Source organism: Larus michahellis, chromosome 3, assembly GCF_964199755.1.
Source record: "Larus michahellis chromosome 3, bLarMic1.1, whole genome shotgun sequence".
Classification (NCBI taxonomy): domain Eukaryota; kingdom Metazoa; phylum Chordata; class Aves; order Charadriiformes; family Laridae; genus Larus; species Larus michahellis.
The window spans coordinates 105,505,505-105,518,264 of NC_133898.1; the positions used below are offsets into that span (position 1 = coordinate 105,505,505).

Consider the following 12,760-nt stretch of genomic DNA (forward strand, 5'->3'; position numbering starts at 1 on the left):
GCTGGTCTGCTGCAAGGCTCGGCTTCCCCTCCCCTTGCATGGATGGATTCTTGTACCACTGCTCGCCAGCCGCCGGGTTGCACCAAGCAGCTCAGTTTGCAGTTGCACATAGGCTAAAAGGGACGAGGAGGTAGAGGAGGGGAAGCCGCAGGCCCAGCCATCCAACTTCTGCTCGACCCCCGGAGCATGCAACCAAAGCTTGAGCTGCAGCATTTGGTTTGGTTCCTTGCTCTCCCCATCACCCAGCTCAAGGCACACGGTATGACCTGCAGGCAACTAGCCAAAAGGAGCCTCACACCTACGGGTAAATACAGCTGTGCGTGATGGGGAAAGAGGAAAAAAAAATTACAATGGGGGACAGGGGGCTTTTCATGTGCTCAATTCCATCCTGCACTGTCATTTTCTGGACCTTATTAACAGAACATGCTCAGTAGCTCAAAAATGTGAGCTCCACTCTAACTATTCATTACCATTTAGGATCTAACAGGTTTAAGACTGGAGTTAAATGCTCTGATTACCTTTTGGTCAGCCCCGACGTGGACAGCTAGTTGGACTAGATGATCATCGTAGGTCCCTTCCAACTGAAATATTCTATGCTATCTATAGCATATAGTGTAATTCCAGTCTAATTACAACTAATGAGCCTGCTTTTTATTAATATAAACCTGAAATAATCTGAAAACAGCTGGAAAAATGGTCTGCCAGCCACTTTTAATGCTGCAGGTTCATGAATGATTAAGTTTGACAATGAGGCAACATACTGTATTAGTGGTAGGACATTGATTGGGAAGATCTCTAACTGGCTTTCAAGCTTAGAGGAAATAAGGACAAGAATCAATGGCTAAAAAAAGTTCCAGGATATCACACAGGAAAAGAAATCACTACTAGACTTTCCCACTCTGCCTGGGCATATTACTTCCAACACCTACACCCTGCTGTGTAGGTAAAACTGAAATTCTGGATCTCGTCACAGAAAATACCTGGCAACCGTGTGCAAACAGCTCCTGGTATCTGTGTTTTCCAACTTAGGAAACTGCTTGGAGTGACGTTTTCCAGGACACGCGCACACTTTGGAGCCGCTTTATCAAGAATTTTTAAGATTCCCTTAAACTGTCAACAAAGAGTTATGAGACCTATTTCAACCCCATCAAAAAGCCTTTCAACTCGTCTGTTAATTCCACTCAGCTGTAGCTGTGTGTTACAACTACTGTTTAAGGAAAGACACGACTTGGGCCTCAGGCCTTATTCAGCACAAAAAAAATGGGGAAGAATAACGCACACTACTTACAGACAATTTTTATTTCAACACCACGAGATGCAGCTCTGAGCTTTATGCGCTGCACAGTGATGCCTGGGAAAAAGCTGTTGGGTGACCCTCGCCACTTGCGTATCTAAGCATCAGTTCAGCCTCAGTTTGCTATACTGGATTTTTGTGGTATTATTATCCTCAGTATATAAATGGGCTACAGAGGCACGGGGATTAAGATCACAAGTGTCCCTTTAACACTCAGAGAGGTGACTTTCCAGAGACCTTAGGACAGACTGTGGGTGACATTCAAAGGGCACTTCTGAAGAACCTCAGCTGCGCACGTGGGAGAAGCCGCCTTGCAAAACCGCTGCAGCGGCTTAAGACATGACAGACACCCTCCCGTTTGCTAGCAGCCCTGCACCCCAGCCAGCCAGCTCATCCTGCCAGTATTCCCAGCCCATCCCAGTGCACAGCAGAGCAGGCTGGAGAGAGCGAGCGCCCACTGCGAATACTCTGGCTTATGTGACTTGCTCAGCATCACAAAGGAGCTCTGTGGCACCGGCTGGTTTAGGAAACAGTTCTCCAAATAGCATTCAGAGCCGTCAACTAGCAGATCACCTCTTTCTCCAGCCTCATTTCACTAGATAAATTCCAAATTCTCCAGCAAATGGAACAGAGACGTGTCAAGAAAACTCCTATACTAAAAGTGTGCGTAATCCCCAAACTCCAGCTCATCAGACTGCAGATCAGCAGCAGCCGTAGCAACCACCGACACATGCGAGGCATTTTTGCCACATGTTACTGCATGTCACTGTGTCCCAATTGACGGGAGGGTGATGAAACGCTTGTCCAAGCTTTAATCATTAGTAGAAGCCATTATCTGCAGCAGCTGATCTAAAGTCTATTCCAAATTGTCAGGCACCTGGGTTTGTGCCAATGCATTTGTGCTAACCATTGCCCCATCTCTCCCAAGTATGAGCATGGTTTTCCTATGCATTTAAGAAGAAGAAAGAAAATTACTTAAGAGACAATCAGATTTACATTTTTCCTGGTTGGCTAACAAATTTCATCCCCTCCCAGGAAAGACGCATATCACTTTTTAAACCTGAGCTTTTGCTGCAGTCCCTGCCAGAGACAGACACCATTGGCAAGATTTCATAGAGATCCTAGATCATAATTTTTAAGGGCTTATTTAAAATTATAATTGTTACAGCAAGATTGTAATTCTGGTATGGCAAGTACTAAGAAGAAGGTGGAAGTTACCTAGTCAGTGGATTCCCACTGAAATCTGCTACCTGTAGTGCTCTGCAGAATGAGATGCTTTCTGGTATTTCAGGAATATCTGCAGAAGAAAAAAAAAAAGAAAAAAAAATTGTCAACAACTACTGCATCTAGACTGAAATGATTGCCTCATTACATTCAGTAACTTGCTACTGCAAGGAGTTATCTTGGCATCTTTCAAGACATTTCAACACCCAAGACTGCTTCACATCCACATCCATGGCTATCGCAGCAGAGCCATTTTGTGCTTTTCTACAACCCAGTTTCCCCCTCCTGCCCCACGCTCCTCTTCCTGATCCTAGACAACTCACCTGTCCTTGGACTGATCTTTATCAGCCTCTGCCCATCAGGAAAACAGGTTCTCTATGTGCTAGGACTGTCCTAAAGAACCAATTAAAATCTGAACTTCTTGTAATTTCATCAATCCGCCAGCACAGACTGTGGGTGTGTAAAGTAGGTGGGGAGGGAAAACTAGGGAAGGAAGAAGAGTATGTGCAGGTCTCTCCACCTGTAACATACAGTTATGGGAGCAGAACCAGCCTCCCTCACACTAAACCCAGGTAACCTGAAAATATTATTCGAACTGATGGGTCCCAAGTAACCTGAAAATATTATTCGAACTGATGGGTCCCAAGTAAGTGCTAATGCACTATTTCATATGGCCAGAAAGTAATCAGAGATATTTGTATGTGAAAACAGAATATTTTTTTTCAAGTACCTTCAACATAACACATTTACCTACTGAAGTTACACACGCTATCTTAAAAATAAAATTGTCTTCTGGGCCTCTTACATCAATCAAGCTGTATTTCCACAAATAGGCTGTGGGTCCTCTGTGTAAGTCCTTGATTACTGTCATTGAGATCCAGCAAAAATGAAACAAACATGTTTGGTTTCCTTGTTTAACAACTTAGATTTTCATGGTTCGCTTTGAAAAGAATTCAAAAAGAAAAAAAGGCAAATCTCAAAGTAAAAATCGGACTTCTGTTTCCAAGTTTTTTCCTATTTCCTTTTTTTTTTTTTTCTACAGAGCATTACATCTACTCCATCTCCCCTTCCCGCTGTTCTCATCACAAAGAATACTTTGTGAAATTTCATAGATCTTCCTCAGTTCTAAATATGTTGAAAAATATTTGGAAATTACATCTCTTCCCACTCAGCTGAGTAACTCAGAATTGACTACTTATGTATTTCATTCAGCTCTTCGCTCCAAAAGCGGTGTGATGGATAAAGGAGGGAAGGAGGGAGGAGAGTACCTGCTCACCAGGTTCATCTCTTGCCAGGTAATCTGAGCAAATGCATCTGTTTTGAATGATTCCCAGCTCAGAACTGAACCCAGAGCCAACAAGAACATCTTCCAAACCCACAGGTCACCAGTTGTGTACGACCAGTGAAGGGGCATTAGAGGAGCATCTCCTGGGAACCCTATTCTTTTTCCTACATGAGTGGGGAGGGCTGGAGGGAAGGAGGGAGATGGGCACCCCCCAAGCCCCAAATGGGTTTTACTCCATGCCTAGAGGTGCTTCCTCTTGGACTAGAAGAAAATCACTCTTGCCTCACGAACCCCAGTGCTCCCAGTACACTCCCCAGGGAAAACAAAAGCAAAGCCACCTGGGGTGAGGTTGGCATGCAGCCGTGTGCCCAGCACAAATAGTTCCCTCAGGACACTGGGGTGAAGGAGAATAAACTACTCTTAAATCTACACAAACCCTAAGGCCCATCAACAGCCATAGTTGTCCCATACAATGGAATAGGTGACTTTAGAGACTATGTCCCATCAGAGATGTTTTATATCTTCTTACCTCCCCCACCCCTTCATAACAGCTGCGGTGTTTGAGGGAAACAGTTGATCTTTCCTAGAAATACCACAGCAATGAGATAAATTCAGAGTGAACCATAAGGTGAAGCCTTTGAGGTGAGGTCACACCAACTCCCCAAATCAGGAGTAAGAGAGCTCGCTCCTCTGAGGCAGCTTGTCTCCCAGGAGGACCAGACCACATGGCAGGACACCAGCCTGGCACCAAGGCCAGAGAGGTGCGGGGGCTGCAATTTGGGATCCAGAGAGCAACCAAGCCTCATGGTCAGGCTCTTCAAACCTCTCCATGGGTTTCACCTCATTCACAAGCCCAAATCCAGCACAGCATGCACCAGTGACGCAGTCAACAAGCAGATTCTCCATGAAGAACCCTGGAAGTAGCCGTGAAGCTACTGCAGGAGCCACAGGGCTCCCAAATTTAAATCGGGGACGCGTGACCCACCAGCCTATTGCAAAGTGTCACATTCACAAGGGCCTCTGCTGACCTCACTTCAGGAGTCAAAACCTCACACTTTATTCCTCTTATATGGTAGGGACAAATAGGTTTGAATAGTAGCATTTCAGTAACTTAAAAAAAAAAAGTATCATTAAGATTGCCTGATTCAATGATGTCCCTGCCCATGGCAGGGGGTTGGAACTAGATGATCTTTAAGGTCCCTTCCAACCCGAACCATTCTGTGATTCTATGAGAGTGATAAATTCTCATAACACTCTAAGCACTTTAAAGCATTTGCCTGTCACTAACACTCCACAAAGTAAAAGCACTGACGTCATTGCAGGGACATTGCTCTGAAGTAAGGCAGCGTAGGTAGGCACTGCTTATAGTTTGGACGCATTTGCAAATTACAAAATCTGTTCTGAAAATGAAATGCACTTTCCCAGCCCAGATATTCTAGACTATGAAGTCACTACATGAGCAAAAATCTTCAACAAGAAACAGTAACAGGCACAAGGAAAAGAAGGGAAATTCCATTTCTAAGTTAAGCATTTTTTTTTCTATCTGAAGTGCATTTTCCTCCCTGCATTGATACTTTTTCTGTACCCGATTCATTTTTCTCCTCCACCTAACTGGACAAGGGACAGACAAAAATTCAGTGCAACTCTTTGACCTGAGGATCATTATACATTTAGTAAGTTCAACAAGGTTGAAATGTAACTTGTTTTAATTGCAAGGCATCTTAAAAAGATTCCTCAGGCAAAACACAACCAAGTTGTGACTAGATACTTAATCACTACATGTGAAGACTACTGTAACATTGCATTGATTAAACGAACTCAGAAGAGAAAAGGCAAGGAGCATTTTAGTATTTGACCAAAAAAACCCCAAACTCAGAGACATTATTATAGCAAAGAAGACGATGGTTCATAATAGAAGCATTGACATAATCAACTGAAATGCAACAGAGGATATTAAAATATATAAAGAAGTCCTCTGTCTCTTGATGGATTAAGCAGCTTTCACCGTTACTGTTGACTGCTCGATTTTCTTACAGACATTAACACGTATATCTCTGCCAATACCAGCAGCAGTAAGGTTGAATGCTTTTCTTGCCACTGCTGGATAACCAGCTCAAATCCTACTTAAATATCTAGGATTCTTCTAATGCTATGCACTGACGAATGCTCTACATTTACACGATGCCCCAGATGTTCTGGCATACAGATTGCACTGCATTGCTAATAATAAAGCCATAAACCAAGCATAAGCCCTGTGACGCGTGACAATACAAATACACTGGCAGCAAAAAGAAATCATGCCAGCAGAAGTGGATGAAAATCAAGCTTGGCAGTCATGTACATATGAGGGAATATTCCTCCCCCCCTTCAAAATACCTCTTCGGACATTTATTGCTCTAGTTTGCACAAGAATTTGCTAACAATCTAGCAAGTTTTGTACATGTGACTTTAGAGGTAAGTTTGACACTAAGGAATTCTGTAATGTCTGAATGAGAAAATTACTTCTAAAAATCCTTTTGTTTGGTGCTAATTTATTTTTTGTTGAGGACTTTTACAACAGTGACATCTCTCAATCCCCATTCCCCCACTTTCTTTCTTCTGGTGGCTGGGAAGGTGGGGGAGAAGACAGCCTTCCTTTTAAACTGACAAAACCTTTTGTATGGTACATTTTTACAGCACTGTATATCGAATTTCCAGAACTGACAATATTTTTTTGTCTACACAAAGGCTACATGGCCAGCATCCTTCACACATTCTGAAATGGTGAACATGATTTCCAATATCTAATCAATGTTGAGACAGCAGTGGCCAGGAGGGTCCCAGACCAGAGCTACTCCAACAGTGGACTCCAGCTTAAAGCGAAAAGTGTTTTTACAAGCACTTAGTTGAAGTCTCAGATGTGCCACGTTCCTGAGGGAGAGTTTAAAATGTTCAAGAGTCTTTCAGGAAGCAAATACTGGACGCTGTTATATTTTCCAGCTATGAACGTGACGCAGAGCGCTGTGCTTTAGGAGGGCTGGAGCTGGCACGCCCCATACACCCCAGCAGAAGTCAACTGAAGAGTCCTGATCCAGACAGTCATAGCAGAAGGCCCACCACCAGGTATGTACAACACAGGCAAGACACCTTAACCACTTAGTGATTCATTAATGTATTAAGCAGTTGATTAGTTTACACCAAATGTACGCCCAGGAAGCCCATTCCAGGCTCAAAGACAGTAAATTCATGCAGCATTATGCCTCAGGAAAGAGATAACCAGAGGTGAACTGGATCTCATCCATCCAGTTCAATACACAGAAGAATCTTCCCCCTGCCTCTTCTCACATATATAATATACAATACCTACTGTAGTATATCACACACACACACACACAAGGTCCAATAAAGCACTGAGCACTGCAGTGCTCGTGTGATTTAGGAGCCTAGACGTTTTCTTCCCACTTCCACAGAGCCTCCTCTGCGCCACCCACTGCAGAGGGGCCTCTGAGACGGCTGCCCTTGGGAAAGCTCTCCCACCCCACTCTCCACCTCCTCCACCCTCCCAACATGGGAGGAGGAAACCGTCCACTTAGCCAAATACCTTGTAAGAAAGAATTTGTGGGGCAAATATTACTTTGTCTTTATGAAGGGCTCTTCAAGCTGCAAAGTCCAGCTGAGGAGGCTGTTGTCCCCCAGACGCCACCACCACATCTCTCTACCCTCCCACAAAGCAGCCAAGTGGTCTCCAGGGGAAAAAGGGATGGAGGAAGGTCACTCATCCTCTCCCCCTCCATTTCCACATTAAAATCGTGACATACCCAATGATCTGACAGGCTTTTTTTTTTTTTTTTTCCTAGAAACGGGAAGGTTTTGCTACTAGCTCTTGAAGGCTGCAGTAATCAACCTCTTTAGGTAAATGTTACAGTTTCTGGGGCACAATGTGACAGGAGTCATACGGTTCCAGCAAACTCTATTGAGATTCAAGTGGCTCTTGTACAGGTTGTAGCATTTTCCTCTTCAAGCTCTGAGGCTGAGGACAGACCAAATACAAGAGATACAGCTCTTTTAAGACCTGTCTTTGCAACTTGAAGGAAAATTCACGAACAGGTTCAGGTCAGGTTTTCTCAACTAAATCCCTTACTGTATAATTAACAAGGAACTGAAGCGAGGTCCGCATCTCATTGCTCCTCTTCATTGCTTCTGGATAGGTCCCTTTTCCAAGGGAGGAGCGGAGCAGGGGGGAAAAAATCCTCACAAAACTGCATTTTATGGATACATAGATATTAAGCAATTTACTTGAAAGAAAACTGTGTGGGGACACAAAAACAATCTGGTTTTTGAGCAGATAGCATGCGGTAAATCCATAGACGGTCTTTCTCAGATGCAGGAAGAAGCAGTGACAGAGGAACAGGAGCTGTAAACTGGAAACAGAAGGAAAAAGAAGGGGGGGTGGGGGAGGAGGAGTTCGAAGATCAGGTTATGAGTAAACAATAGTTCCAGGTGAATTAAGTGGAAGAGCCCGAGTTTGGCAAGGAATTTAGGTATTCTACCTTTTTACTGCTACATGCCAATGAAGAGCTAAACAAGGCTAGGAGAAATCCTTATAAAAATATCTATCATCTTGGACCGTGAGACTAGCAGGAATTAAATACTTATAGTCCGAGAAGCAAGAATAAAAAAAAAAAAAAAGGCAAAAACTAGTATTCTACCTATGAAGCTGTAGATTACAGGAAGCATATTAAGTGTTCTAGCATTAAAGTTACAGATTTATTGGACTAATTCTTCAGTAACTTCATAGTCATGGCATCTAACCTTCTCAACAAAAAAGAAACCAAAACCCAAGCAACTCTGTAGATACAGGAATACAAGAACTAACAACACCTTGTTTGCAGATTGCCATTTTATGATCTCCAATCTAGATTATCCAGAAAATGAAGTATTTATTTTATGTCACTCCCATATGGATTGCCTGATGTTTAACGCTTTAGCCAATATTTCAGCAGGACAAAGGTTTTGGTCTCCAACTTGTCCTGCTGCTTTCAAAAAAGAAACCAAAACACCTCAATAAAAATACCAAAAAATAAACAAAACTACCCCCCTAAAAAAAATGCAAACAAAAAAACCCTTCAAAATCCATAGCCTTCTCTTGTATTTGGGTGAAGACAGACACTGTTGCTAGATGCGCACGCAAGTACATTAGCAAAGTTTCCTTAGAAAAAACAGCTAAATCTGGCAGAATATACCATGATGGAAAAATCCACTTTTCTGTAATCCATTTAAAAATAACACCTTCTAAACTTCTCTAATTAGATTATTCTGTCATGAGATTTCACTTATCTTCTCTTGCCCAATCACAGCTGGCACTTGGTCCTTCGTCCTTCCCCTCCCAGGTGACGAGGTCCAGCCTTTTCTCTCTGACTTTACTTCTCCTGCTGCATATAAAGCTCACCTCCTCCTCCAATTTATCAACATGAAATTAATTTTAGAGACACAGATTCACAAAGTACAGCTTTTACATCGCTTCTTCAAAGTGAGCAAGAATTTCTACATGTCTGTGGGATTCCACAGCGCTCCAGAATCTAAAAGCAATTTGCGGTACGTGTTTCTTTCTTCCCCAGTACTCTGCTTTGTACATCGATCCCTGAACTTCACGTGTAAGACATGATGATGATAATGTTTTTTAAGCCCAGGATTTAAACTAACCTCAAGGGAGGGGCAGGAGACAGTGCAAAGAAAATACATGTCACTAGAAAAATATACATCACTGACCCCAGGCTAAAGCTTAAGATCATCTGCAGTAGTGCTTCACTACCACAACAACACAGAATAGTCTCTGGTGGGATGTCCCATGGCTTTCAGGTGTTCATAGCCAGGGTTGCAGAGAGTGCATTTACAGGAGACTTTCTTGTACCAGGTAAGACATGTCCACTGAGGAGCAGGAGAGCAACTCCTGTTTGTCCGTAAGTGCTCACCTGGACACAAAGCAGTTCAGAAGGCAAACAAGCAACATCCAGCAGTTGCATATGTTAACAAAAAAGATGCATTTGCCAACTGTACTGCCTCACAACACAGCTTGCTGGCTGCTTTTTTTTCCTTTTTCTTGTCCACCGAGCAAGGAAGCGTCAATTCATATTTATTTCTCAACTTTCTGGATTTTGCTATTTACCACCAGACTTGTACCAGCACATTTGTGTCAGGGCAGCCGGTGGCAGGCAGAGAAGAGGAGGATGTCCCGGAGGAGGTCTCTGCTCAGATGCCGTGGACATGCTGCAGAGGTGGACAGCCAGATCCGAGGCGAGAGCACAGGACAAGAGGCAGCAGCTGTGAGATGAGAGAGCAGAACCCATGTGGGGCTTCAGGGCAGGATCAGAAGACTCAAGAGTGATTCTGCCTAATTAGCTTATGTCCTCACTGTAAAATAGCTGGGTCGCCAGTCCAGGCTGAACTGAAACAAGCATTCAGGCCTTTCCTCTGTCAGTATTTCTAGCTTGAAAACGCTGGTTATCCTGCTTTCGGTGTTCGGTGGGGGAGAGGGAAAGTGGGACACTTACCCACTTTGCGGGCAGATGGGAGGCAATCCTACAGTACCGATGGCACATACGTCTTTGAGAGCAGAGTAAAAAGGGAAAGCACTGGTGTGCATGCACTGATACAAACAAGTGAGCTGAAGCCCCAGACAGCGAAGCAAAGATCACACACCGCTCTTCAGTGTCACGGACTGATGCTCTGCAGGTCAGTTGCTGCATGCTCACCTGGTCTTCTACCGAAGCTTTAAATGACTTGTTGAATAAAATGTACCTATCACGCAATGCACAATGAGTGTGTTGTCCTGAGGACGACTGAGTTCTCTAAAGAGACTTTTAATTAGGTTGTAAAGCAGCTAAAAAGAATAAACACTTTGAATAAAAAGCAGTAATATCAAACCGCCTGCAAGTGAAAGCAGAACAGTTAAATACCGTTACTGTTGATTTCTGAAAGTACCCTGATGACTGAAGACAAAGCAAACCAAAAGTTTCTAAATCTGCAAGCATAATCCATTTTGGAGGCAAGCAAAAAAGTAAAAATAAGGCTGACAGAGCATTTGGGACAATCGCCTGTTGCTGCCAAAGACTGACTTCCAAAATCTTGGACGCTGCTCAGACTGTCGGCCATGCACAGCAGCAGCTCTCTCCTTGCACTGCAGTGTTGTAACGATTGGGATGCTTCTGAGGAGCCATGTCTACTGTCAGGGTAATCCTGAAGCAGCATATTTATCTTTTATGATATCTGTAATTATTTTCACATAAGTGATAGCATATTTGCCATAACATGGCAACTGTGTTGGGAGAGGATTTTGGAATGAGAATATCCATATGTCATCAGAGTTGTGTCCAGAACAACTGCACTATCAATACAGTCGTAAGCTCAGTTTAACCAGAAACTACAGAAATGGGTAGCACCTAATAGGTCACGTAGCCAGAATCCATCTCTACAGTAGGTATGAAACTGTCCCCATTAAATGAACAGTATTATTCTTATTGGATATCAAAGTAAAGAACCACGTTGAGATTTTGGTATCAAGCATCATGCAGAGTCAAATATGGCTTAACAAGATCTGCCCACACACAGATTTCCTCAGTAGATGCCACAGCAAACCCATGTCTCCTCAGTTCACAAAGTAATACATCTCAGCTCTGCTGAGAGCAGAGTCAGCAATAGAACCAGCATAATCCATCTACAAAAATTATCAAAATCCATTTAATTCTCACAGTGCACACACACTTGCATCTTTTCCATCGATTTGAGAGGCGGCACTGATTTGAGCACTTCCACAGAAGAACAGCTAGCTTGAATCCCCTTACCTGCTGCCAGCTACAGGCAGTTAGTGCAAATCCGTCGGTGCACAGCAGCTACACTCATGCTACGGGCTTGCATGACCAAGCCCTTGGTAGGCACGTCCAATGGAAGCAAGAAGAGCAGCAGCAGAGAAGCCTGCCAGGTTTTTATCACACGCAGACAGCAAAATGCAGGCAGACACCGAAGTGCAAGAGGCTCATCTCCTATATAAGCAAGGGGGTTAGTCTTCATCCGAGAAGGGGGTGGGACAGCAGGACAGTTCAACTGTCACTCCTGTAGCTGGGAAGGGCAGGAAAGCCACCCCAGTGCCTAACACCCAGCAGCCACCATCCAGTGTGAAAGCTCACAGTGATTTTCTTCTTATCCTAAAAGAGCTGAATGAAACAAGCTGCACTTAATCTGTTAAGGGCTGGAAAAGGCATAGGACATTAAAAAAAAAAAAATAATCCAGACTTCCACACCACACCTGTTAAGAGAAAGTATGTGTGGGGTAGCAATTTCTTTCAAATAAAGATACTACAATGAAATTAACACCTTCAGGGCATTTTAAGGAGCGTGCAATATCGTGACAAAAACATATATGTGGAATCTGACGGATTTAATACTTGTCAAAGGCAAACAAAAAACCCTCTTCTTGGAGAAGAGGGACACTAAAAAAAGGAATGCATGACGTCTGCAAGAAGACAGCATACATACGTAGCATACATAATCCCAAATATCAGCATGCATTAAATTAACTACAGAAACCCCTCCTGTCTGGAAAAAGCTACGGAACAAGAAAAGCCATTAACATTTTAATGAATCTGGGATAGCAGGGCCCTAAGCTTTAAGAATTCAGCCTCCTGGGGTTGCACAGAAGAAAAAGGGGGGGAGGGGGAATAAAAGGCGGGATGAGCAGCGCGGGTAGTGCAATTCCCAGGGATCTCAAACAAGCTGCACGCGCTTTGGGAGAGGGGGAAGCTTAATGAATTGCCAGCCTAGGCACAAGGAAGAAACTGCAGAAATTTAAGCACGTCTTCATCCCTTTGGAAATTGCACTTCTTTTCTGAATCACAGGGTCTTCCGAGACTTGTCCCGGAGAGCACCCAAGGGCTGTGGGAAAACAAATAGCACACAGGCACTTCTGATTGTGCCTAGAGCAG

The 12,760-nt window shown here is 43.6% G+C and overlaps 1 protein-coding gene across 1 annotated transcript in view; it reads right to left on the minus strand.

Moving 5' to 3' along the window:
* Nucleotides 1–12,760, minus strand: part of LRRC1 (leucine rich repeat containing 1) — a 73,157-nt gene that overhangs the window by 39,608 nt on the left and 20,789 nt on the right. Inside the window, exon 3 of the mRNA XM_074581612.1 lies at nucleotides 2,513–2,591. Within this exon, the coding sequence (XP_074437713.1) occupies nucleotides 2,513–2,591 (79 nt within the window). The remainder of the gene's footprint in view (nucleotides 1–2,512; nucleotides 2,592–12,760) is intronic.